The sequence below is a fragment of the Brienomyrus brachyistius genome, unplaced genomic scaffold (assembly GCF_023856365.1).
Source record: "Brienomyrus brachyistius isolate T26 unplaced genomic scaffold, BBRACH_0.4 scaffold62, whole genome shotgun sequence".
Lineage (NCBI taxonomy): Eukaryota > Metazoa > Chordata > Actinopteri > Osteoglossiformes > Mormyridae > Brienomyrus > Brienomyrus brachyistius.
In genome coordinates, this window is record NW_026042337.1 from 1,363,163 (window position 1) to 1,389,374 (window position 26,212).

The 26,212-nt window shown below is 49.5% G+C and overlaps 2 protein-coding genes across 3 annotated transcripts in view; one reads left to right on the forward strand and one right to left on the reverse strand.

Moving 5' to 3' along the window:
* Window positions 1-233: 233 nt before the first annotated feature.
* cfap410 (cilia and flagella associated protein 410) lies at window positions 234-5,167 on the forward strand. 2 transcript variants are annotated; one of them, XM_049001886.1, is made up of 8 exons: window positions 234-436; window positions 863-881; window positions 1,016-1,062; window positions 1,542-1,771; window positions 2,020-2,164; window positions 2,599-2,683; window positions 2,902-3,084; window positions 5,039-5,167. In XM_049001886.1, exons 1-7 carry the CDS (start codon window positions 360-362, stop codon window positions 3,046-3,048), a joined length of 750 nt encoding a protein of 249 aa, XP_048857843.1. In that variant the 5' UTR covers window positions 234-359; the 3' UTR covers window positions 3,049-3,084; window positions 5,039-5,167. The 2 variants fall into 2 exon arrangements, with proteins under 2 accessions (XP_048857843.1, XP_048857842.1); XM_049001885.1 differs by lacking the exon at window positions 5,039-5,167 and having other exon boundaries at window positions 2,902-4,191.
* Window positions 4,591-26,212, reverse strand: part of LOC125725150 (protein FAM126B-like) — a 33,310-nt gene continuing 11,688 nt past the window's right edge. Inside the window, 14 exon segments of the mRNA XM_049001772.1 lie at window positions 4,591-9,366; window positions 14,000-14,159; window positions 14,271-14,303; window positions 14,305-14,359; window positions 14,927-15,012; window positions 15,014-15,044; window positions 15,587-15,682; window positions 16,743-16,834; window positions 16,836-16,859; window positions 18,619-18,699; window positions 18,878-19,058; window positions 20,834-21,018; window positions 21,601-21,677; window positions 23,712-23,796. Coding sequence (XP_048857729.1) covers window positions 8,738-9,366; window positions 14,000-14,159; window positions 14,271-14,303; window positions 14,305-14,359; window positions 14,927-15,012; window positions 15,014-15,044; window positions 15,587-15,682; window positions 16,743-16,834; window positions 16,836-16,859; window positions 18,619-18,699; window positions 18,878-19,058; window positions 20,834-21,018; window positions 21,601-21,654 — 1,707 coding nt within the window. The 5' untranslated portion in view covers window positions 21,655-21,677; window positions 23,712-23,796 and the 3' untranslated portion in view covers window positions 4,591-8,737.

Consider the following 26,212-nt stretch of genomic DNA (forward strand, 5'->3'; position numbering starts at 1 on the left):
AACTGTGGAAAACCGAGTATGTTTTGAATGTTAATCGGATCATATTATTTTCTGGCATTTTCAATAAATACAAAATAGACTCATTCTTTATAAATAAGTAACTATCAATGATCTGTATTGTATTATTCTCTAATTACTGCATATGTTGAAGTACTATCAGCGTAAATTAAATGGTAACCATACCGTTGCTACTGACGCTTCCTGGGCCACGTGGTCAAACAAGCGCGCATGCGCACTCACTTATAAACAGTCGCACGATTACATGCGTGTCGGTAAAGGGTGCTGTAATTATGATTAATTAGATGCAGAACTGTAGTTTAACTAAATAACAACTACAATACATATCTGTTGCTATTAGGATGAAACTAACTCGAAAGTTAGTGCTTGCGAGGGCTAAAGCCTCGGACCTCGACAGTGTTAAAAAGCTGAACTGCTGGTACGTATTCGCTGAAGTAGCATGTCGGCTAGTAAGCTAGCGAACGCGACCGCCTGGCGTATGTCTGATAGCAAGCGGCGGATATTTTTTGTTAGCCATTAAATAACCAGTTGACTGGTGTTTAACGTTGGGGACAAGGTTGATTGGTGTAATGAAAGGAATACGGCTTAAAGTAGCTGTAAATTGGAGCCGAGCCGTGTAGTTCCCCGTTAAATAATGAATGTATGAACACGGATCGTCTAGCAGCTTTAAGCCTGTCCCGTATTCCGGCGCACTGGGTATGTTGCCCTGTAACCGAATATTTTTGTGGTTATAATTATTGATCCGTATGCGAACTATCTTTTAGTAATTTCAATTCTCCCAGTCTAACTCTTTAAACTATTAGTTAGTACGTCATACTGTAACTTTATGTCGTCTTTCTTGCAGGGGCTGCAATCTGACAGATGTAAGTGTGTTGTGTTTATTATATTGTTTCCATACTTTTTTCATCTTAATGAACATATATACAAATCAGCAACGATTATATGTTTAACGGGTTTTTTTTATATGTTGATCTCCCCCCCCCCCCCCCCCCCCAAGATATCCATATTCAAGGAAATGCCCAATATTGAAGTGCTGACTCTCAGGTAAAGCCGTGATTTGCAGTCACCAAACTTTTAAACACATGAAATCGGACATATTTGTTTTTCAGCTTTCATGAGAAATCAAGCCGTTTCATTGATGGGGACAGTTTACTTTTGATTGGGATATTTAGGGGTAAAGTGAAAAATGTGGGCAGTGGTGGCTTAATGGTTAGGGAAGTGCCCTTGTAATTGAAAGATTGTAGGTTTGAATCCTCGACCAGCAAGGTACCGCTCCCCAGGCACTGAATTAGCTGCCCCCTGCTATGTCACATATGGGTTAAATGCAGAGGACACATTTCGTTGTTGCACTGTGTACTGTGGTGTGTCAACAATGACAATTAATCTATAAATTCTAAAAAAAAAAAAGAACCATAGTGCTTTGCAAATGGTTTTCAGTCCCTCTGTCATTCGTTCACTTAAACATGCTGTGCGGACGGAATTTTACAAATTGCTCGCCGATTACGTTTCTGCGCCGCATTCAGTGCCAATAGGATCAGCTCCCTGGAGCCAATCAGCCGCTGTCTGAGCCTGGGCGAGCTCTACCTACGGCGGAACTACATCCAGAGTCTGGCGGAGCTCGCCCACCTGCGGCACCTGGCCCGGCTGCGCGTGCTATGGCTGGCGGAAAACCCCTGTTGTGGTTCTGATTCTACCAAGTACCGGCTCACTGTACTGCGCAACCTGCCCAGTCTGCACAAGCTGGATAACCAAGGTGACTGGACCGGAGTGCCGGACCGGAGTGCTCTGCGGTGTTTTGTTGTTGTCAGGTCACGGCAACATACTGATTCTTCACAGTAGTGTCTGTCTAATTAAAATCACTACAGTTTCTTCTGTGATTTCCATTGGTAATATTACATTGTTAATACTGCTGTGTAATTTTATTGCACGTATAATAAGCCTGAGTGCCTCTGCTGCTCCCAGTGTTCAAAGTGGATCCCACATTTATTTGTGTTTTTCCAGTGGTGACGGAGGAGGAGCTGGCTCAGGCCCTCGAGGAAGGGGAGGAGATCAGCACCCCCCCAGCGCCTGCACCCTGCTCCGCCAATGGGGGGTTAGAGGCTGACAGCGAGAGTGACCCCCTCAACTACAGCATGGAGGAGACCAAGTGAAGGCCTCCTTCGTCCCTCTTTGGCTTTTGGGGCAGCTTGGCACTCGTACTGCACATTTGCCCTACGTCAGTGTTTCCCAATCCGGCCCTTGGGGGCCCGCACACAGTCCATGTTTTTGCTCCTTGCAAGCTCTCTGCCAGATAGTCCACATTTTTGCTCCCTCCCAGGGACTTGGGAAGGAGCAAAAACATGGACTGTCTGCAGGTCCCCAAGGACCAGATTGGGAAGCGCTGCTCTACATGTGTGATCATGTGCTGGAGAGTTTACTGCACCCAGGACTCTTTCAGTTAATTTTGGGATTATTTCCACCCCTTGAGCCATGAACAAATGGTGGCTGGTTTGTATCAGTTTGCTGTAATTGCTTTTCTGTAACAGTGAATTCTAATCTGTTTTACATCTTTGTGATGAAATTTAATTTTTCTTGTTGCAGTAAAATCCGTGAGCAGCTGGGAATGAAACCAATACCCAGGGATAAATTTCCATCCTTCTCTTCCTCGCGGGACATGGGGAAACGGGTGAGCGGCATGCATTAACTTTGTATTAAGAAGTAATTATTGCGCGTTCTTGCTTTTCCTGCACACTAAGTGTATATGCGTGTGTGTAATAATCAAACATATGTTATGCAGCTTATCACCCACGTATCTTGTTCATGTAATAACTCCTCTGCACGCTTCTGGCTCCTGTTTCACCTGCCGCCCGACCTGCCACCCGACCTGCTGCATTCCCCATGCAGGCGCACGTGCTGGACGCAGTCTTGCTGCTGCTGAAGGAGTTGGATCCCGAAGAGCTGCAGGTTGTTCGCAAGGCGACGGACAACAGGCTGCGCTCGCTGCGCAGACGTGACTGCCAGGCTGCGATGGCTGACATTATCCAACAATGAAGTGCACAGGGATGGTGTGACCAGCAGGGGGAGATGGTGAGAATGTGCTAGTTACCGATGGCAGATTCAACACTCCAAAACCCACTGTGAGGGAAATAAAAGAGCTTGTGTTACCTGCTGGTTACCTTATTGGTTCCAGTTGTGTAAGACCAGTAAGTAACTGGGAATGGTAACGCCCTCCACTGTGGGCCGCAGTTCTTTGTCACATTGTGCTGGACAGGAACCTTCAGAGGAAATTAATACTAATTACCTTCCCCAAGCTCATTTAAGTGCTTTGAAAGCACCTCCAGAGTGTGATAGCATTGTTTTGTGAAGAAGCAGAGACAGACCGGCTCGGCTGAACACTACCCTGCGTAGGAGGCGACCATTCCAGAGGAGTGACATCATCACTTCATTGCTCCTGCCAGCACTGTGTACTCAATTACCAATGCAGATTCCGCGTCGGTAACGACTAGCGGCTACTGGAAACCAGCGATCAACATGTTGCTTCTGTTTAACTGTACTGTGTCAGCCGCCGTTAGGCTTTGGTAATGCTGCCAGTGTGTACAGTCTATAGACAACCGAATTAGCTTTGTTAGTATTTATGGAAAATGGCATGCTTGTTTAACATCTTTATAGTCACACATATAGAGGAAATGTATTTTGTTTTTTTTTTTAGCACTTGGGCATAGGGCTTCTATATCCTTATTTGTGTATGTATATATACACACATACCTTTTTGAGGTATACGGATATTACTGAGGTAGTGCTACCCCTGGCCAGCAATACTGCAAATGTTCACATTAGTTAGGATTAGGATTCCCCATCCCCCCCCCCCCCCCATGCTCCAAGTTGTCTCGCTAAAGTTACTTGTAAGGCTTTGTACAGTTTATTACCTATTTTCCATCTCCCATCGAACTAGTGAGTTAAGGATAATCAAAAATGATATTGTGGCATACGGGTGACCAGTAGATGGCAGCACAGCCCCTTTTAAAAATTATTTAAAGTTATTACTAAACATAAATTATGTTACGGCCACACAACCATAATAGTGGAATCTGTGTTACCATGTGAACCTTTGTCGTTTCATTTTAGGATTGTGAAGGAGGAGCAGATGGGTCAGGTTTTGGGATGATGCTAATAAAGTAATAATCTACTCCCAGCGCGAATGTTTACCCTCTTCGGCTGTCTACCAAACAGCTGCTGTTTATGCACAGCATTGATTATAGAAGGATAGGCTGTGACAGCCTGCTTTTTCAGAAGTAGGGTCACTTATAGATGTGGACAGAAAACTGACAGATCAGCTTGGTTTGAGTGCACAACTTATCTGGTATGTTTGCTTGCAAACTGCTTGAAATTGCTGTACTAAAGCCGAGTGTTACACTCATTTTCTAACATGCTTAACAAAAATATCTACATCTCCATCCATTAAAATGTTTTCAACAAAGTAGAAACTAAATTGTGACTTAATGTAGAAACACCAATGGATTTATGCAGGAAAACCATTATAAGATTCGGAATGGTTTGGAGTTTTAGGATGGGTCAAATAAAGACTAGCACAGATCCATAAACACAAATATTTATTCAACATTTTACCGATACATATCTCTCTTGCAGACAAAGTTTCATTGTCTCACTTTGTACATTTTTTCATATTTACAAGGATTTAAATTTTATTCCATTTACAACATCAATGATACAATGTTTCACATTTTTAAGTTCACTAGAATCTTTAAGATTGTATGCATTAACTCTATTCATTTTATATGCCAATGGCTTCAAACCATTATGGAGTAACAGCTACAAAGGAAATGGCTTTTACATGCATGAGCTCCGATTGACCCTCCGGAGTCACCGTAGTTTTGAGTCTTTCACGACGGACATCACCACCAGCACGAGGAAAGCTACGCGCCTCTCGCAAGAGGGAGTTGGCGCACAATGACGAAGAGGGCAACGGCGCTGGGCCGTGGGAAGGTGGATGGAAGTGACACTGTCCCTCTTTCCGCTACAGCAGTGCAGTGCTGTGAAGGTGCCCCCGCTACCCCCCCCCGCTTTCGGCTTCTTGAGGCTCCAGCCGTCCACGGAACACGAAGCGTCTCCCGTACAGTAGCTGCATGCCTGCCAATGTCAGCTCAAAGACCCAAAATTCTCAAAAAGTCACCAAAGGAAAAGTCAGTAAATAATTTAAAATGTTGCATAGAATTAATAGGTTTTATTTTCTGAATAAAACTCGACTGGGATTTTTTTTTACTGTGACAAAGCCCAGATACGTTTCCTAACTCCCCCCTGAGGTTGTGCAGCAAAATAAACAGAAAAGCAGCCTTTTTGATTGTAAAATATATATATATATTTGTGTGTGTGTGTGTGAATTCTAACCCCGGCCCACGTTTCTGGTCTGTCAGCGATGGTCATTGATTAGACCTTGAGTTTTAAGGACATGGAAACGGAACCCTGAATTAATCATTTAACTGCCATATCAGAGAAAGTGCATTCTGGGAGGGCTTTGGTCTCACACTCCCAACAAACAGGGTCACTGGAAGGGGAAGCCTCCGCAATGGGTCTGTTAAAATGATGATCCCAACAAGGAGGCCAGACAGGCGTGATGTTTTGGACAGGATGATGTGGCTACTCAGCAGTGTTTCCCAATCCGGTCCTCTGAGACCCGCAAACTGTCCACATTTTTTGCTCCCTCCCAGCTCCCTGTAGCAAAAAACATGTCTGGCAGGAAGCTGGGAGGGAGTAAAAATGTGGACCGGCTCTGGGTCTCCACGGACTTGATTGGGAAACACTTGTCGGTCTATGTAACCACATGCAGGAGAAGGGAGCGTCTGACAGCAGCCACATTTAAGCCTCAGCAGTGTGTGAGAGAGACTCCCTTTGTTCCATATCTCACCAGAAAAAATAAATAAATCATGTTTTCCTCTACGCCCCTGTCAAAGTCCATTTAGGGATACAACCATTATTAAACATGGACACCAAAAAGTCCACAAACAGGAATTATAGGAGGAACCGCGATTACTGTGAGGTTTTGTGTTATTCAACAATATGTCAATGAGAACGTCCAGCAATATTGAAGTTTGAGGACACATCTTCCGACTGTAGTCACATCCACTCCTTTCTCCCACACATAACTAAATCAGCAATAAATGAAACACAGACCTAACAAGACTGCGAGTGTGGAATCTTAACACCCGTGATCAGGAAAATGGGACTATGGGAAATGTTAGTGCTAAGCTTTCTTGCAGACAGACAGGCATAACACAGAAATACAGGACGGTAATATGTCATAAAGCACCACTTAGACGTTAGTGTACGTACACAGCCAGACAAAAACATATCAAACACATTGCAGTATATCTTAAGAAGGTAAAGATTCAAGTTTCTCTCAAGAGGATACCATATCAGCACGTCAGTCAGCAAAGGGCAACCTACCAGGACAGTATTCACAGGCTGTAGAGCTCTACTTGTCCTACAGGGGGCAACCACACCAATGGGAATTTAGGCTGTTTTCATTTATCAGTTATGCCACCTGATGGGGGAGAGAGTGAACGACGACACTGGAGGACCCACCCTGACAAGCGTGATACTCTGAAGCACGTTCAGCTTCAAAGCGAACCAAGATGGACGTAAGAAAGTGGCCCTTTTCTAGGTGTCTGCTCAGGTCTGTGGGAAAGATCAAAATGGACCAAACAGGCAAAAGCGGAACCAAAAGATCATCTCACTGCTGAAGTATAAACGCTGCCTTGACAGCACGGAAAGGCCAGATCGCAGATAACGAGATCAGCCTGAACTCCACATCCTACATATACTATCTGCCTGCACTTGGCCAGACTTCTTACAGATTTAGCAAAAGCATTTTCCTCTCGAAATGCCACGTTAGCAGGTGAGAGCGAAATGTGTGTCAAGACTGCACTTCCTTGGCATTTAGCAAGGACTACAACAGCAGCAGACGACAACAAGCGAGCACAGTGACAGCCTGAACGCGCTTCGGAGGTCGTGGTTCTGCTGGCCTGCTGCTCGGTGTCCAGCAAGGGCAAGAAAAAATACATTTAAAAAAAAAAAACAGCAATTCAGCTCACACTTATAGCTAATCATTGGGAATAACTGTTGGCCACCTTGCAGTGTTTTCTATTGCGACACGCTATTAAAACGGCAGCGTCTCAAGAATAAAACCACGAGACAAAAGGTGGACAAACACTCGGGATATACAGCATGTCGTAGGGGGTGGGGGGTGAGCGTATTGTGGGTGTCAGGTATTTGGTGAGCACACCAAAACTAGCGAGGCAGAAAAAGTTCCTCCGACTGTCGAGTATAATCTCCACTGCCTCTAAACACCGCAACGTTTCGAACAAACACCAACATCCTCTCTCTCGCTCGCTCTCACATACACACATTTGGCTACTAACAGTCTCTTAGGTGCAATTCATAGAAGACTCCTCAGCTGTGCCCGTCTCTCCCTCAGTCAGCAGCATCTCGGTGAAATCCGGGACCTGTGGCTTTGTTACATAATTTTCCCTACCATATTTTCCCACAAGTGCACCACTGGCAAAAACATGAGGATCCCGCAAGATCCCTCTCCTCCTCCTTGCAGATCCGCTTCGGGTCAAAAACATCGTGCAACCCCGGAATCTTCCGGCAGGCAAAACTCCAGCCTCCATCCTCGATTTGCGTCGTTCTCTTTGAATTACAGTCAGCAGATTTCTGTTTAGTAAAATAAAATCTCATATACATTAGAGGACTATGCATGGATCATATAAATTACGAAAAATAAATCAAGTTTGCGCTGAGAAACAAAAAACCAGTGTATCTCCCTTGGTCCGAGTTTTCTGTTACAGCAACAGATTCAAGACTAGGAACATTCATAGCATTGTCTTTGGGATGCAAGTCTTGAACAGGACAATAAAAGGGTACCATATAAATTACACTGAATTAAAAATAAAATTCAGATTGTAGATTGCACATCACCCTAGGAGAAACAGGGAAGGCATGAAAACTACAGTGATCTTCTCTTTCCCAAATGTACGACAGTAAGCTTATTGCTGACTGAATACAAAATATAGATCACAAGTCTTGAGAAAAATCAAATCAAAAACATCAATTCCAGTAATATTTATGTTTTCCCGTGATTAACAGCATCCTCAGCTCCCTTAACTCACTGAATGAAGCTGTCAGATTCTGTTCTGTCAAACCACCTGTCTGTGGTTTTCATCATACCCTGCCCCTATACTCCCCCTCCCAAGAAAACCCCATAAAATAAATTAAAATAAAACAAAAAAAAAAACAGTAATTACACAAAATGCTCCATTTGGTCAGAAAGAGAGGATGTTGGGTAGTGATGGTTTCCTGGCCATAGGGGGCGCTCTGCGCCAGGTGACTCACTTCCTGCACAGGGCTTGTGCCCCATCCTCCACAGCCCCAAGATATACAGAGGAAAGACATCTGTAGATCACAGGGCATCCCTGGGCTTCGTCGCCGGACACATGTCCTCCCCCACAAGAGGGAGCCGTCAGTTCCACTCCCCATCTTGCTGTCTGCTCAGTTTCTGCAGGTGGAGTGGGTCTGATCTTGGGCACCACAGGGCAAGGAAGAGCAGAGGAACAGGAGGAGCAAAAGGGAGAGTAGGAGCAGGAGGAGTAGGAGGAAAGGGAGGACCGGAGCATAGCCCCTCCCCCTGGCCCCTCCTCCTGGCCCCAGCTCCGCCCCCACCCTGCTAAACCTGCGAAATGATCTGCATGTTGAAGCTGGGCGAGCGAGACTGCTTGGTGAGCGGAGCCCCCGGGGACAGAAGGTTCTGGACATCCCCAGGCCTGGCCAGGTGCTCCTCCTGCAGACTGCTGGTGGAAAAATGATGGCCACCGCCGGCAGAGAGTCCCGCCTGGGTGCCGCCCAGCAACCCCGCCTCCAGCCCCGCCCCCACCACGCCACGCCGGCCCCCATTCAAGCTCACGTCCGTGCAGTCGAAGGAGCGGCTGGAGGAAGCGCTGGCGGTCCGCACCAATGCCTGCGAGGCGGGGTAGCTCAGGTGCTTCCGCACTGGGCTCAGCTCGATGGCGCCCAGCGTGATGGCGGGTGGAGGTGACGTTCGCCGCTGATGTCTCCTCAGCACCACCTGCGAGTCGGCGGAGGAGTCCCTGTGCCGCGTCTGACCCGGCTCCTTGTCCCGCTCTCGGGACAGCCATCCCGTGACGCCCTTCTTCAGGCTGCTGCTGCGGGTGGCCCCGCCCTCGCCGCTCAGCTTGGTCCCACTGGGCTGGCTGCTATTGGACGCGCCGGAGGAGAATCCCTCGTCTGGGTCGTTCAGGGTGAAGGACTCCTCACCGCCGCTTATTCCATCCGCATCTGCTGACGTAGGAGAAACGGGGAGCGAGAAGAGAATGAGGGAGGTGGGGAGTGTGAGGGCTGGAGACAGCGGGGGGGGGGGGGGGGGGGGGGACACTGAGGTCTGCAAGGGTCATTAAGGCACGCCAAGAGTGACCACCAAGACCCGGAAGAAGCTTCTGGAACAGGCTCTATGGTGATATTCAACAACTCAAGCTACATCCTACACGGAGGACTTAGGGAGACTCTCCAGACTGTGTGAGTTTGTCAGCTCTCGCGCTGATCACTCTGCGTGATGCGACCCACGGACATTCGAGCCTCCTGTCACCGACACGCTCCCCGCTCAGACAAGGTCAGGCAGATCACAAGCTGAGCTCTTTTTATTTTCAGCACCCCGAGACTGGCTGACTCACAGGGTCACAGACTTCGCTGTGCCAGCTCTCCCGGCAGAGCTGAAAACTCACTGCTTAATGATGTTATCCAGCGAGAAATATCAATTGTAAGCAGAGCACCGGCCTCTCTAGCAGGGGACAAATTATCAAGGAAGAAAGAGATGATGGTAAGGTGAGAGAAGGTAGAAGCCATCTTTCTTTAGTGGAGGTGAACGCGCCCGTAATTATGGCGGCTTCTGCCCCCCCCCTTGGACACCTGCTCATTTGATTTGGGGACAGTTATCCGAACCAGGCATGCGAAATGACGAGGGCATTGCAACTGTTTCCTATTTGAATCTTCCTGCCGGCCACTGGAGGTTGGGCTCCCCCTTTGAGGTCTGGTTAGGGTTAGGGCTTCCTCTGCTGCCCCCTGGAGGAGGGGCTCCCCCTTTGAGTCTTGTCCCTCCCAAGGTTTCTTCTTTCTTGGGAGTTTTTCCTTGCCACTGTCGACTTTGGCTTACTCACTGGGGGCTTTGGGTGCGGATGCTGTAAAGTGCTTTGAGACGATGTAATGTTGTTATAATGCGCTATACAAAAATAAATTTGTTTGTGTTTGTTGTTTGTTTGCAACTGGTGAGTTCGTCGCTGCGCCTCTCAAAAACAATGACCCTGTACCCCCACCCCAACTAACGCAGGGTCCAGCTCAGCTCTGATGACTTTTTGGGTTTCTGTGACCAGGGCAATCGATTCGACGGCTCCTGATTCTCCTACATCAGGCTTAAATTAGGTGTACAAAGCTCAAATGTCAAAAAAAAACTGTAGTCTACAGGCAAAACACTTGATTTATTATTAAATAGACCATGTAAAGCTTTATAGAAAAAGGAAATGAAAAATGAGTAATAGACCAAATAATCTCCTTATTCACTGGGGAAAAAAAATCAGATACGTGTTTATGGAACATGATATAATCCCTGAGAGTTAAGAAAACAAATGTTACATAAATTGGGCACATCAAACACACACATACACATACCCACACACAGACAGGAAATACATTAAACAAAGACAGGCAGACAAGTGTTTAAAGAAATCCGCTCCTCAAATCTCAGTCTGAAAGCGGCAAACGGGATAAAAGAAGCAGAAATGGACTGTAGCGGAGGAAATGGTCAGTTTGGTGCCATCAACAGAACCTAAAGGGAAAAATTTGCTCACTCATGCAGCACTGAAAGGGAGAATCCAGGCCACCAGACTATGGTCCTTCCCTGAGGCAGACCGGCAGACAGGCAGGGGGCAGATGCTGAGGGAAATGGCGACAGGAGATGGGCAAGGAAAGAGAGAAGGACTGCAGGCTCAGGAGAAGACAGCCCAGCAGGCAGGGGGCGCAGTGCATGGGATGGAGGGCTTTTCGTGACAGAACCCAGTCAGTGGGACCCTATTCTACCAAAAACCTAAAAAACAGGTGTTGAAAACAACTGGCACTAGAAAAGTCCAACAGCAGCAGTCGGCAGCAGCCAAAGATGTAGAGCGAGACTCAACAGCTGAGACATCGATATCCTCTAACAACCGGCCAGACCGGATCAGCAGCTCGATGACGGCGCTAAAGTGACTGCTCTCTAAACCCTCCCTTCGTCTGGGTGTGACGGGTTGATCGAATGTCACTTCTGTGCTGGTCAAATGATCCGACGTCGCAGGCACTAAGCCAGAAACCCCAAAGTGACGAGAAGACACCAACAACCTTACACACAACACCTGCGGTACCAGGTAAAACGCCAACCCCCCCAAGACAAAGCCGACAGGCATGACTCAGTGGGAACATGGGGGGGGGGGGGGGGGGGGGGCGAATGCAAGGTACAAGAATACCTGACGCATCTCGTTACATTCCACCCAGCTTACCACGGTGGAACTCACACCTTCTTTCCCCAGAAGCAGTGCCCACTGCAAAATCCAGGGATGGCTAGACACCCACCTGCCCTCTGAGGCTCCCAAAAGGCCCAGGTGACCCTGAAAGTCCACCCAAGAGTGACCATCACATTACTGAGGCGCCCAACCGATGGTCCTAATCTAAAAGGCAGAGGAATTTCACTGGTGAAACCAGACCTCATGTAGTCAAAGCAAGGCAGGGAAAGAGGTGACAATGAGAACCCAAAGCAGGCTAACCTGTTACGGAGATTCTGCGTCCCTTGCTGTGTGTGTGTGTGTGTGTGTGTGTGTGTGTGTGTGTGTGTGTGTGTGTGTGTGTGTGGGGGGGGGGGGGGGGGGGGGGAGGAGGACGTGGATGGCGTGGACAGCGTTCTCAAGCGTCTCCATATTTGGAGGGAGTCTCCATCCTCTTGGCCCAAACATGCACGCGTACGGAATCGGGTCAGGTTGGCGGCGGAGTTAAGTCACTGAGCACACTGATCACAATTACCCCAAGGTAAACAGACTTATTAAAGGATGTCTGACTGGTTTGAGTGCGGTTCATGCTTGTCATGGTTGTGTGTGGTATTAGTGGGTGGACAATGAGGGGTGGTGTTCTGGGCACTCATTGCAGGTGGTGCAGCCTCAGCAGCTTACACTAGGTCGTGGTTTCTCCATCAGTGGTGGTGCCACCTTGTCTACAGACAGTGGGTGGTGTATCTTCATAGACTAATGTCTTGAATATCAACGTTCGCTTTTCTACACTTTAGAGGTTTTGAAATCGAAGTCATTATGCATTTGCAGGCTCCCATTTTATGCCAAACATCCAGTTGTATATTAATCGTTTGTGGTCTAATTCCTTTGTTGGTCCCCAATTTTCACCCAGATTGGCTTTTCCTGTTTTGCATGACATTGAACTCAAGGCCTTATCTTCTGCAATCCCATCACAATGCGTGTCACGATCTACGATCAACATGAAGAGCGCCACATCACTGCTGACGACTGCCCTGTCTGTAGGGGGCGCTTCCATAACTGCCTGCCACTGCATTATGGACCAGTGATGTGTACATTTCCCTGCTGCGAAACAAACTGGCAGGTGACATAGTTCCAGTGACGCTCGGAGTGCCGAGACTGGGATTGCGTCCAAGGGGCTATACATCAACTTTCAACACTATCGGAGTCCTTCAACTATCTAATCAATCATAGAGCTAGGTACTGCGCAAGCTCAGGAGACAAAATATAGACAGAGAAAAAATGATCGTGCAAGATTTCAGTGAAAAAAAAGTCTGTTGCGCTGTGATTGGCTGGGTCTGTACCACTGGGTTTCCAATCACAAGGACCAAGTGTCTGGAGCATGCTCAGTAAAGCATATGGATGGAGCTCCCAAAGAATGAAGGGACATGCGCTCCAACAAGCTCTTTGGAGAACTTGTGGGACTCATGCAAGCATTCCTCTCTTGCCCCCACACCTCACCCAGAATTACGCTACTTACCCTTCTGCTAAGAGGACATTGGGACCTGGGATAGCAGCAGGTGTTTAAAAGTGGGGTAAAGGGCAGGGGGGGGGCTGCATTTTGTGAGTTTTTGCATGGGGAATCTGGAGGAGTTTAGTGACACTCTGGGAGAGTAACGGTAGCGGGGGAGGGGGCATCTGGGTGGACAGGAGCCAATCCTAACAATAGGTCCCCCAGCAATCACAGCTTCCCCCCTTCCTGCCTACCCTCTGGCGTGAGCGGGGGCACGCCGTGATTCCCCCTCTCTCCTTGCTCCGGATTGGCCGACGGCTCCCAGGGGCTGTCGAGGCTGGGGGGTGACGGAGATGCTGAACTCCGTCTCGTTTGAGAGGTCAAAACAATCTGGGAGTCAACACAACAGAACCGGACAGGACATGGCCCTTAGTGCCCGAGGCGGACATGCCGTTCGTGAGTGCGTGCGGCCCCCTGCCCCCCCTCCATCTGTACGCATTAGGACAAGCAGGAGCAGAGGGGGGAGAAAGAGCCCGAGCGACCGACAGAAACGCTACACAAACAGAACGAGACACCGTGTGACACGGCGGAGGACAAACACCACACATCCATGTGACAGCAACACTGGGGGCCCTGCTGACTGAAAAACCTCTTCTACATTTTTGCTTGGTTTATCAGACCAAAATTGTTGTCATTTATACATTTAAGTACATTTTTTCATATAAATCTGATTTGCTCATTCATCTGCTCTTACAATGTAGATCATCCATCCACCCGCATGAAGCTCAGACAATGTGTCCCCTGCTCTCTTCACTTGTCCATACCCACCTTGACCTGTGGGGCAGTGTGGGAGTGGAGGCACTGCGATGTGCTGAGAAAGGTGGCTTGGGGTGGGGGGGGGGGATGTGGCCACACTCACCCTCTCTCTTCCAGCGGTGGCGCCGGATAGATGCCGCTGTCACAGCCGAGCGGGAGATCCGGCTGATGGTGGGTGTCACCTCCACCTGTAGGATCTTGCGGCCGCGTGAGCCATCTGGCGCGGGGGTGGCAGGTAGCGAGCTCTTCATCGCGTTGGCCACCTGCGTTGGGGCCCCGGGGGGGGGGGGGGGGGGGGGGGTCAGGGCCGAGCCCAGGAGCCACTGGCATAGCACACCACTGTCTCTACGGCATGGCGCGCTCGGACGCCTTACCAGCAGCGGCTGGGAGTAGAGCTCCAGCTGAGCCGCGGTACAGGATGTCATCCAGGGCCTCCTTTCCCAGATCCCACTCTCCATTATATCTGGATGCCAAGGGAACATCAGAGGGGGTGCAAATGCATATAGGCACCGTGATAGATACTCGTTTCATTATGCGTGTCTTCATGTGAATCCCCTTTTCGTTTGCTCGGGACTCTCCAAGGGGAAGGCCAAGTAGACCTTTGGTAAAATTCCACGAAACCCAAGCAAAACAGCCCCCGCCCTCACATCTGATTGCCCTGATCTCCTTTGCATCGACTTCCCACACAAACAAAAACTTCTACTCCCATGCTGCCATGCAAATCTAATCCTGTGGCAGACGATGTGGTGCATTCCTCTCCATTCGGGGATGGACGGAGGAAGCCGGCAGGCGCTGAAGCTGAGTAGGGCCGGTGTCCCTGATGCACCTGTGCATGTATGTTTTCAGTTTCCCTGTTAAAGCTCAGGTAACTTGGGACAGCTTATTGTAGATCACCGATTTGAGGTCTTGAATATAGGAAACATCTTGCCTCGAATGCCATGCCTTGTGATGCAACAAAAAACCCAACAGGACGACAAGCAGCCTGCTGGATCGGCGGGTCGGGACCAGAATCGGCCAATAGGAGACTCACATAGCGTGATAGACGGCGGTAAGCATCTGCACCATGAACTCGGGGTCCAGAACTACTCGGCCACACGGTTCCCTCCACAGCTTCTGGCCGTTGCCTTGGAAACCCACACACGCACAACCTGCGCAGTAGGGGAGGTGAGAAGGAGGGGGTGAGGATGGGCAACACTGCAAAACTGAGGCAACTGGCCTCTTCAGCTGTGGGGCAGAGTCATAATGGGTTTTCTCCATATGTAAAAAAGGTGAAAAAATATATTTTTTTTAAAACATTTGTAGGTGTGTGTCATTAAAATACAATGACTGGAAGTCATTTCACACAGGAAAGATATTTCTGTCTAAACCCCAGAGGCTTACATTCTGATCACACGACATCGCAGATGTCAGTACAGATGTCATGTGGGATGTAGGTTGTCTGCCTGCTCTTAGTGGGGAGGTGCTCTTTTCTGAGCTCTGTGGGGGGGGAACGGAAATCCCCAGATCGCCAGCCTCCAACCGAGACCAAATTAACGTCTCGCTATTAATACATCTGGGACATTTTAACCTGGGTGTGTTGACACAGCTGGAGGCATTTTGAGAAAAAGGACGTCAGGAGTATACCAGCGATCACCACTAAGAACACAGTCTGCTGGTCCATTTCCTTCTTTGGCAAAAGATACGTTCTCACCGTGAGCTCATCCTGCAAACGGACTGGTACGAGGAGGATGGCATGTAGACCACAGCAGAGTTGTAGCACAGCATGAGAAATGCCAGCACCTCAAACCTGCATCCACACAGAAAACAATTTAGGTCACCACTTCATTAAAAAAAAAAATCTGGGTATTAAATGCCCATCTGTGTGAAATTGCCAATGAGGTTCACTCGAAGGTGTTTTGTGAGATTCAGGTCTGGGTAATGTAGTTTACCTAAAGTATAATTTTTTTTCCCACCCCATTCAGGATTTACCTAAGTATCTGTCAAGCAGGGGGCAAAAGAAACACCTTGAGCCAGTGAAGAACCTGCACTGTTACCTTGGAGAAAACCCAACCATTTTATCATATACCTTTGAGATTACACTATCTGGAAAAATCTGTGCGATGCCAGACCAATGTGACACGTGTCCTGGAATGCTACATGGGCATGCTTTGGCTTAGTGCTGCCTCTCTGCCCCTTGCCTGAGAGTCGTTGGTGAGGGAAGGGAATGAGGAAGGTCTCGGACCCCTAATTCCTCATGTGTAGCTTGCCATTTCATTAACGACGACTGGTCAGGTCAGCACAACAGTCAGCCTGTGGGTTGTGTGATGCACTGAAGAGCAGAAGTTCATCACCTTTAGTTAATGGTTTAGCAGCTACAATCTCTTAGGCTTATCTAGTCACAGCATATCTCTCTTTCACTCGATGGCGGTGACGAAACCTCACACGGAGCGTGAAAATAGCAGAAATGGCTGTCGTGGTGTAAATGCAGCAGTCGAAAGAGGAGGAGCGCTGACAAGGCAAAGGCCAGAGGGCCCCAAGGGACTTTCTGTGTGCGACGTGAAGAGGTGATAACACACACACACACACACACACACACACACAGCCAGAGAGCTGGAAAGAGCAATTTAAAAAGGAGAATAGAAAATAAATGTGGAGCGAGACGAGTCCGTTTAGCTGCCTGTGGGTGGCATCGCTGACAAGTGAAGGCATTGAGAAGAGGACTGGAGAAGTAAATGAGGGAAGGAATCAGTCTCCAAAGAATGTCATTGATTCTTTTTTTGCTGGGGGGGCAAAGCTATTAATAGGCAGTTGGGATAAAAACAATTAACAGCTTTTGGAAGTAACAACAGGTGTCCCAAGGGTCATACCTGTTCTGGGCAGTGAAGGTCTCACGCTGGGGGTGCAGGCCGCTGTACACCACCCTGATGAGGTCGTGGTGGCTGAGCGCTCCCTCTGTCAGTTGCTATGGAGCCCAAACTGGACGGCTGGAGGACAGGTGGGGGCGGGGGAGGGGGGGGTGGTTAGCTGCAGAGGCTCATTGATCGCATCATCGCGTACACCCAATCGGGATAAAGCACAACACTAACCCTGCCAGCCTAGCATACACCTCCCAGGCACTGCCCCCCCCCCCCCCCACCCCACCCCAAACCAGATGGTTGCAGCGCTGGCAACCCCAGACAGACCATCGGAAAATACCAGCCCACGATTTCGGTCAGCACAGATGTTGGCAGGGAGTTCAGGAACCAGGTGTCTTCGTGATAGAAACGAACACACACAACAAATGCAGGGGGCGAAAAAGACCCCGGGGGGTGGGGAAGGTGCGTGCGTGCGTGCGTGTGTGTGTGTGTGTGTGTGTAACGTGCGTGTGTGTGTGTACGTGCGTGTGTGTACGTGCGTGTGTACTGTGCGTGTGGTGCGTGCGTGTGTGTGTACGCTTCAGGAAGTCGGTCAGATAACCTGATGTGGTAACCTGATGTGGTGAGGGTGATGAAGATGGAATGCAGATCGAGATCTGCGGTGATACGTTAGCGGGGCGTGGCGAGGCTAGTGGGCAGGGCATCATCAATCACTGTCTAGAGCCAGCATGTGGGAGGGCTGTTGCTAGGGGAGACGGACGCACAGTCAGCCCTCAGCGTGCAGTGGGGGCTGAGTCACTGAAGTAGACCTACAAGTCGGGGGTGAGGGCTATGGGGGGGCATGGACATCGGGGAGTAAATGCTGATGCAATCTGATGTCCATTGTTGCCATTCAACTACGATTGATGCCTGGGTCTAAAAATGATTCTCCCCCGTGATTCCCCAGCCTTACAAAGCAAAGAGTGTGTATGTGAACAGTGTAGATGGACCTCAATTAATCCAGCAGACACACACCACACGCACACGTAGGGTATACCGATCCTTATGCTCATTCACTTCTATGGGAAAAATGCTAACGCTAACTGTGACAACCTTAACCCCCACCCTCCCCTAACCATAACCATAAGTAACCAAGCAAAATACAAGCATGGTTGTTCTAGTATTTGGAGACACCCCATGTCTGTTCTGCATGTCCCCCGAGTCGGATGACTCATCGGAAGCCCGACAGGAACAGAATGCGGGTTTGAAGGGGGGAAGCGGCATGAACACACTGGATATAAAACAGAGGGGAGATAAGAGAGGAGCGAGGAGATCAGAGGGGAGATCGGGGGGGGGGGGGTTGGCAGTCAGAGGGAGTCTCCGCATCTCTGTAGGCCATGATGGGCTCCTTGGGGAGCTGGACAGAGGGGACAGGATGAGGCCCCCTGAGTGTCCCACAGAGATGGCCAGCATTCACCTCGGCCAATCAGGGCAGGAGAGCACCTCGGCCAATCAGGCAGGGCCTCGTGTGGAGCATAAAGGCCGGCAGTCAGTGGGAAATATTACTTCCTATTTCTATTACGGCAATTGACGCCACTAGAAGAAAGAAACTCGGTTTTAAAACCCAGCTGGTTGGCATTTCCAGTCACGGGCACCACTTTCCATTGGTAGCTTAACTGGTTTCCAGTTAGTTAAACCCTTCAGTCAGGTTTGGCAATTTCCCTCAGTTTGAGCAGATGCGCAAAAAATAAACGCAACCAGGGTCTCACAGTGAAAAGGGGGGTTATGGGGGGGGGGGGTGCAGAAATATGCACACGGGCAAAATGCGCACAGGACTCCAGCAGCCGAGCTTGGGGGTCCTGCTGCAGGAAATTCCAGGCGCAGCGCCGCATGCCTGCTTCCCACTCACCCTCGTGGTATATCGCGGCTTGGAGAGGGATGGAATCGTGAAGGACAGCAGTTTGCTATTTCCCTCCTTATCCACAATCTCCTGTGAAACAAGGTGGGGGTGGGAGGTAGACATTTCATCTTCTGGCTTGGAGAACATCGGTAATGTCGTCTCTTGAGGTTCCAGCTGTCCCACAGAAACGGCCCACACATCACACGTCACCCCCCCCCCTCCAAACAGCAGTGACCATCAGGCCCCCCCGAGGGGCCCCAAGACGCACCAGGTTGTATATGCCTAGGAGCAGGGCCTCGATGCAGCCATTGCTGTGGCGGTCCCTGGTGGCAGTGGCACGCAGGTACACCCATACCAGCTCGGGCAGGAACTGCAGAGTGAATCGGCGGAGGCGCTCGTCTGAGCTGCGGTAGAGCTCGAAGAGCTGGTGGCAGACGGGGCTCCAGGAGCTGGGGGGGGACAGCGAGAGGTGAGGGGAATGTGCAGGCATGCACACACATACACACACATTCATATGTTCGTGGGGACCGCCATTCATTCTATGGGCAAAACACTAATCCCAACAATGACTATCTTGTGGGGACAGGAAAAATGACCCCCCGCAACGTCAAAATAACAGGTTTTTATCCCACTATGGCACCCCCCCCCCCCCACACACACACACACACAAACACACACACACACGCTCAATGACAACTCCATCACTACAATGTCATTAACATGGAAGACATCCCATAATCAAACAGCTCTTTCACTGCAAGGATATCACCAGCCTATACTATCCTTTCATCTTTTCATCTATCACGAAACATCCAAGTAGCGTTTGGCAGATCACAGCCAGCCCACTCAGAGGTGTCGCACGGTCTTTAATGTCCCCCTTAGAGCCTCTGAATACTGAAAGAGGCCGGCTGGGCTACAGCGGAACATGAGTTTCTTTGTGATTTAAAATACCTAACGTCTCCATCATCTGACTGGACACAGCTCCTAGCTTACAGGCTGGGCTGCCTAATAGAGCGCCACCAGGAGGAGAGGAAGAGAATGATGGGATGGTCAAAGATTACATCGCTACAGAGATGATCCGGGGGGGGGGGGGGGGGGGAGTGCTCTGGCACTGGGGAAAGAGCCTTTCAAGCAAATGAACACATTCTCATAATTGCCCCTAATGCCACACAGACCAATCTCCTAAGAGCCAATCAGAGGTTGCTGCGGTAAAACAAGATTATTTGCTCCTGCTTGTCGAGAGGGAGACAGGCAGACAGGCAGGCTGGCAGAGAGACAGACAGGCAGACAGACATCTTTGTGGGGATCGTTCATTCATTTCTATGGGCATAACCCTAATCCATCAATGACAACCTAAACCCCAACCCAGCCCTATGGTCCCCAGGTTTCACACTGCAGAGGCATTTGGTCCTCAAGATGAAATGTACATCTGACCCACACATCCATATCTATACACACACACACACACACACACACACACACACACACACACACACACACACACACACACACACACACACACACACACACACACACGTTTCAGCTTTTATAAAACCCCATAACAATCATTTCCCTTCAATAAGAAAAAAAAGTCACCAGTCTAACCCTTCACCCAGACAGCTGATTATGGGCTGTTTTCAATCATCTGTATTTTTTTTTTTTTTTGCATCCATCTTTATGAAAGGCTATTAAAAGTCTAAGAGTTAAAACTGCAAATCAGTCAGACCCTAAGACCCTGCGGGCAGAATATGGTAGAGCGCCTCCCACAGGAGCCTGAACAGCATGTACCCAAAATAACCTGAACGCTCTGCATCGCTGTGCCGAGGACAGAGCAGGAAATGCAGTGCGAGGCAGTCACAGGTCGGGGGGGGGGGGGGGGGGCACGGCCGAGTTTAGAACCAATGTGCTGACAGGAGGGTCACTTCCTGCATGGTCAAATACCATGTCTGTTGGGAGGTGAAGTTCGCTGTTCTTCTATCATCCTGATCACCTGGTTCCTGGGCAAGTTCTCGTAACTCCAAACACCCGCATGCCTACTCAGCCCTGAGGTTATGCTTTGCTCTTCTCTCTGGCTGCTCTCCAAATCATGTCAGGAATTACAGCCTCCAAGAGTCACAACGTGAACAGCGTGAAACAGTCAGAATCCCCGTTCCCAAATGAAATACAGCAGCCGTTACCAATCTAACGCGTCCCGACTGCCACAACCATCGTGGCGTCTGTGAGTCAGGCCTGTGTGTGTCTGACCTTCACGGGCACAGTGGTCCAACAGCCAGGCTGCCGGACAGGGAGGCAGGGGGAACCTCGCACCTCGTTGTTGGGGTCCTGGATGACTCGGTAAAGAGCTGGAACCAGAGCCTTCTTCAAGTGCAGGCTGCCGGCGTAGCTGGGGATCTGCGTTTCGGGCAGCGTCTGTGGGAGTGGCGTTTGGGCGAGGTTAGGTTAGTGTGTTCTCACTGGCTCCAGCTTTCCTGGAAACCCATGAACCAGAAAAGAAACTTTGGAAAGAAATGGTGAAATCGCAGCGTCTCTAGGTTTTGTTTTCACGTGGCCAGGAACTCATTCCCCCCCCACCGCAGAAAACTGATTTCTCAACTTGACTCAAAACCCTTCACAAGGTCAGCCTGTTTGGTGAACGCTGACGCCTTCAGGAGAGAACTCCGGCTCCCCAACAGTCAGATTACGTTTCACTACTGACGCAGTTAAACATCACTGTTGCAAGACACAGTGAGCACCAATAACGTCACACCAATAATGCAACGTAATTTAAGAGCTTACTTAGGAGGCGCTGTCAAGGGAATTAAACATTAAACATCCATCCTTCCACACACTAACTGTTCATTACAGGGCAGCACAGGACAAATACAGAGTAATTAAGAGGCACAGACTAACATAAGCCACACCCATTTCTGTTCGTTTGAGTTCTCTTTTAAAATATTAGACAAACAACAACTGCGGGGTGGCACGATTTCTGCGGAAAGGGGCGGGGCCCACCTTGAACTCCGAAAGCCACTCCTCCACCACCCCTCGCTCAGACCCCAGCATCATCTTCAGAGCCCGCCTCCCGCTGCCTGGAAGGGGGGGGGGAGGAATAAACGTACCATTTCAGTTTTGTTTCACAGCAAGCGCATCACCGTCGTCCGGGACCTCACAACAAAAATCATAACTTTACTCATTTGTCTGCAAAATATATATATATAAGATTAGAAATGACTGGTAGTTTTAAGCAAAACATTCATTTCAAGTCGCAATAAATTGAAACCCAAATTATAGTTCTTCGATAGCTGTTTTGAATTAATAAGTTCATTGGCAAGCAGTCTCATTTGGGTGCTTTTTTAATTAGCGACACCTTTCGCAATAACATACAACGACAAACATTTGTGTTTAGTGTCCCTCTGGGAGCCAGTGAGCACAATATCGAATAGCAAAATGGCGAGAACTGAACTGAATGAGCCAGTCAAAAAAAATCTGATGTTTGTGCAGAAGGTACGTGCAGATGTATTAAACACTGCTGGTCAATGGACATCATTGGTTATGAAACCAATAAATTTTTGCCATTTATGCAGAATTTAGCAAGCATCCCACAGCTTTCTAACTCACAATATCATGCTTTACAGGTTTACAGAGATGGATCATTTCACAGATCCAGGTTAAGCGTGTGGTAGAGGAGGGTGGTCTCCTATCACTATTACAGCCCTTCAGACACAAATCCAAGACATTAACTTCCAGCTACCTGCCACTGGGCCACCACCAGCAGGGTTGGGGTCAAAGCCCCCCCCCCCACCCACAGTGTGCTCTAAGGCCACCCTGAGCCACCCAAGGCAGTCCCGGGCTTCCTCTTGAACTGTCCCCACGGCTCAGCCAGACCTTTATGTTGATCAAAGGCTGCGTGACAAAATGTGAGCATCCTGTTGTGTTGGGCTGAAAGGCAGACCTATTCATGCATTATTCCCAGGCCACCCGCGGCCCCAGCCCCGATTCCCACGTGTGTGACCGTCTGGCTGCAGGCAGCACGGCGAGTCACGCCACTCGAGCGCTCTCCTGGAGCTCGGAGCATAGCACAGCCCCCGAAATGAACATTTCAAAGGATAAATGATACTGGGCACAGAAAGCAGGTTAGATATTAAATTTCTGCACTTTAAAGGTGGGAACTTTGCATCAGAGTTCAGAAAAAAGCATCAGCTACACAAATAAAAATCCCCATTCAGATTTTCCCCTCCTTGAATGGAGCACCCCTCCCCCAGGTGTGAATTAGCGACAGACAGGCTCTCTGCTACTACATTTCAGAAGGTGGGGGGTACCCGCGTTACAGATGCACGTGAGATTGATGCCATGCTACAGCATCAGGCAGGCAGTCTCCCTCCCCTGTCATTGGTGTAAATGCCCCCTCCCCCCATGCAATTTAAGGGTCATTAGCAGGAGAACTTTTTAAAGGCTCTTGTCTTTCGTGCAAATGTCAGCCGGTGCAGGGATGCGGAGCCTCGTCACCCGGTTATAAACGGTCCGATGGGAATGTGGACTTAATATATCACCGCAACTCAGCCGGAGGGACGCTGGAGGTATAAATGCCCACGACAGGCAGAACGGGAAGGTCCTTTGTGATCGTCTCCGACGGCGGAGACTTGCCCCGCCCCCACCCCGCCATGGATACGACAGTCACATCACGGAGGCGAACGGCACCTCCCAGCCCTCGAAGCCGCTGACTGAGGACCGTGAGTCAGAAGACAGGGGACGTCACCTGCGATGTGCCCAGCGAAAGGTGTCACATTTTGTCCCTTGTCGCCCAGTTATATTCCTGTATTCCCTCTCCCCCTCTGTCCAAAAGTCAAGTTTTCAGAAATCTCCCAATGTCGTCGCCATGGCAATAAAACCTCTGCAAGCGGGTTCTCCTCACGGAGCCAGAAAGGAGCATCAAAATTTTAAACATGTTTCGTTACCAGAAATACTTTTCTTATGTTTGGTTTTTCTGTATTCTAAGTAGACCCACGTCGGTAATCTGACATGTTTAATACGCCTTCATGTTATAAAAGTAGCTGAGATGACAGGGACCCTTGAGAAGCAGGGACTGCTGAGATTAGAGAATGTTCCAGATTCTGCATCCTCACCCTGCTCTCCCGGAATTCAGATATCCGCAGAGTGAAGGTACGTGGTCTCTGAGCCGTCACACATCTGTGGATCTCTGCCAATCACCTGCATGACAGAAGGAGAGAACCAATCAGATCGCTGCAGAACTTACATGGAGGCGGTGCCGCATGAGCAGGCCACGCCCCACACCAAGGTCTCCAGAAGGATGTGACCGGGAGCTCTGGGCACCAGCATGGCGGGGGGGGAAGGACTCTGTGGCCATGACAGATGGTCTCTTCTTCAGTAAACATCGGTCACGGTAGGCACACAGACACAGCAGGACACAAGTCTGTGCTCCGTTGCACGTGTCGTGTCGGGTGTCAGGTGGACGACACAACGCTAACAAAAAAAAAACCAAGACAATCCTCCGACACCTGAACTGGACGGAGAAAAGCAGGAGGCAGGTGGGGGGGGGGCTGTAACAATGCGCTCTCAATGTGTGTGGGATAGTACGGATTCTCGGACTGCAAACATGATCAGTGTCACACACACACACCCAGGGTCCTCAAGAAGATCTCACTGTAGATCCTAGGCTGTGCTGCACTATTCAGACCAGTCAAATCTCCAAGCCGACACTATCAGAACCCCAGGAGCGACCCCAAGGCGTCACGATCGGACCCGACGCTCAAAAGCACCGACGTGTGGGATCACGTGTGCAAACGGGCCACAGGAGGCGATCTGACGGGGGTGTAAACAGGGAGAAACAAAAAATCAAAAACATCAACGCTTACCTCTTAAGGCCCGGGAACAATGTGCATCGTTTCCCTGAGTTACTCTTTCTCTAGACCTCTGTCCTGACCTGTCAGCACTTCCTGTTTACAGTCAGAGTTCTCCAGAACCCAGGGGTCTGTCTGAAGCTCATGGGCGTTGGAGAGGCAGGGGAACTGCAGCCAGGAGGGACAAAATCCTGGCTAAGTTTGAACCTGTTTTGTTTTCTTTTCCTGATAATGTCCTGAATCATTCAAACAGTCTCTCTGCTCTACCATATCACCATCTTGCATGTAGAGGAATCTGTCAAGATCTTGGCTGATAAAAATACCAAACGTCAGCCTCTACTCAACGCAAAGGCAGCGGGTATTTTACCGGAACGCCTAAGGGTGTATCCGCTCTCCTTTTTGGGTTTGTGCCGACTTGTGTCCGCCGCTGCCATGGTTAAGGACGCTTCACCCGGCCGGACTGTGGACGGGCATGCAAAGCGCTCGCAAATGTTGCCGGAGCATGAGGTGCGTAGTAGAGAGAAAGTCAAGAAGCCACGCAAGGCGCGCGCATCGTTTGACCTGCTCTGAGGAGAAGGCGGCCCGGACAAAGGGGCCTGTTTACATGGGAGCACAGGCCCCGCGAGTTTATCTTAAAGTGACACCCAGCCGTTTGAAGTGGGCTGTCGGGGAAGCTTTCGTTTGAAGAGCATGGTGAAGGCCTGGCTTGTAGTGACCCCCCCCCCCCCCGGCCACAGGAAGTAACACCCAGGCCGGCCTCACAAAGCCTCTTCACATAGCCGGTCCTGCTCAGACTGTTGGGTTTTTATAAATAAATAAGTATACTTTGTAAAGGGCTGGACACTGCCAGTGTGTCACAATGCCTCCCTGTTCAGATTCTGCTTTGGTGGGAAACCGAAGTTCCCAAGGTGACTGAGACACGTTATTTTACAGAGGAATTTGAGTACAGATGGGTAGTTCAGGTCCAGAAATTAAAAATCCAGACGAAGATTTTGTTCCAACCAACCAGTTGAGTCCTCTGTGACTGCGACTCAATATACTCAAACGGTTGGTTGAAACAAAATCTTGGTCTGGATTTTCCGGACCTGAACTATCCACCTCTGAGTTTGAGAAACATCCTGAAAGTCTGCATCTCCCAGCCCAGCATCTCCAATCTTGTGGTTATTCATTAAAGCTCAGTGGAGCGACTTCACCACTGCAGTACGGAGTGCACATGCATCCCTGAAGGCTCAGCCTGGCCTCCTGAGAAGCAGCAGTTGTCAAGACGTCGGCACCAGAGTACAAGCGAGGCGAGGCCAAGCCCAGTCGCCTCTCTTCCTCTCGCACGGTCGTGTATCGAGCTTCTCCCTCTCGGGAGCTGACATACACAACAAGCCGGCGCTGGGGCATCCATGACAGATATCCCGTTGCCACGGAGAGGAGTCGGTCACAATCGAGTGAGCCAATGAGAATTAGTGCTGCTGCACCACGGTAATGGGAGGAAGACACAGAAAAGCCACGCTAGGCAGGATTACAGTCTGACAGGCTCAGCCTTCTTCCCATTGGTTAATTTGCCAGGTCCCACTCAGTAACTGGCAGTGAACGGTAATCTCACCCATCATGGGATTCAAAACCTCATTTATCCGGTTACCGATGGCATCCTGTGGGCCGAGTCAGCAGATGACTTAAGTTTCAAAGGAAGGACTCCATCCCTGGCCCGCCATTCCTATAACCCTTCTTTATTCCTTCCGGAAGGTTCTTTTATGTCAGAGGAAGGCTAGTGCAGA

Coding starts and splice junctions, on each gene's coding strand:
- cfap410 (XM_049001886.1), top strand. CDS start 360: ATGAAACTAACTCGAAAGTTAGTGCTTGCGAGGGCTAAAGCCTCGGAC. Junction 1,772..2,019: donor GCACAAGCTGGATAACCAAG/GTGACTGGACCG, acceptor GTGTTTTTCCAG/TGGTGACGGAGGAGGAGCTG. Junction 2,684..2,901: donor CGCGGGACATGGGGAAACGG/GTGAGCGGCATG, acceptor TTCCCCATGCAG/GCGCACGTGCTGGACGCAGT.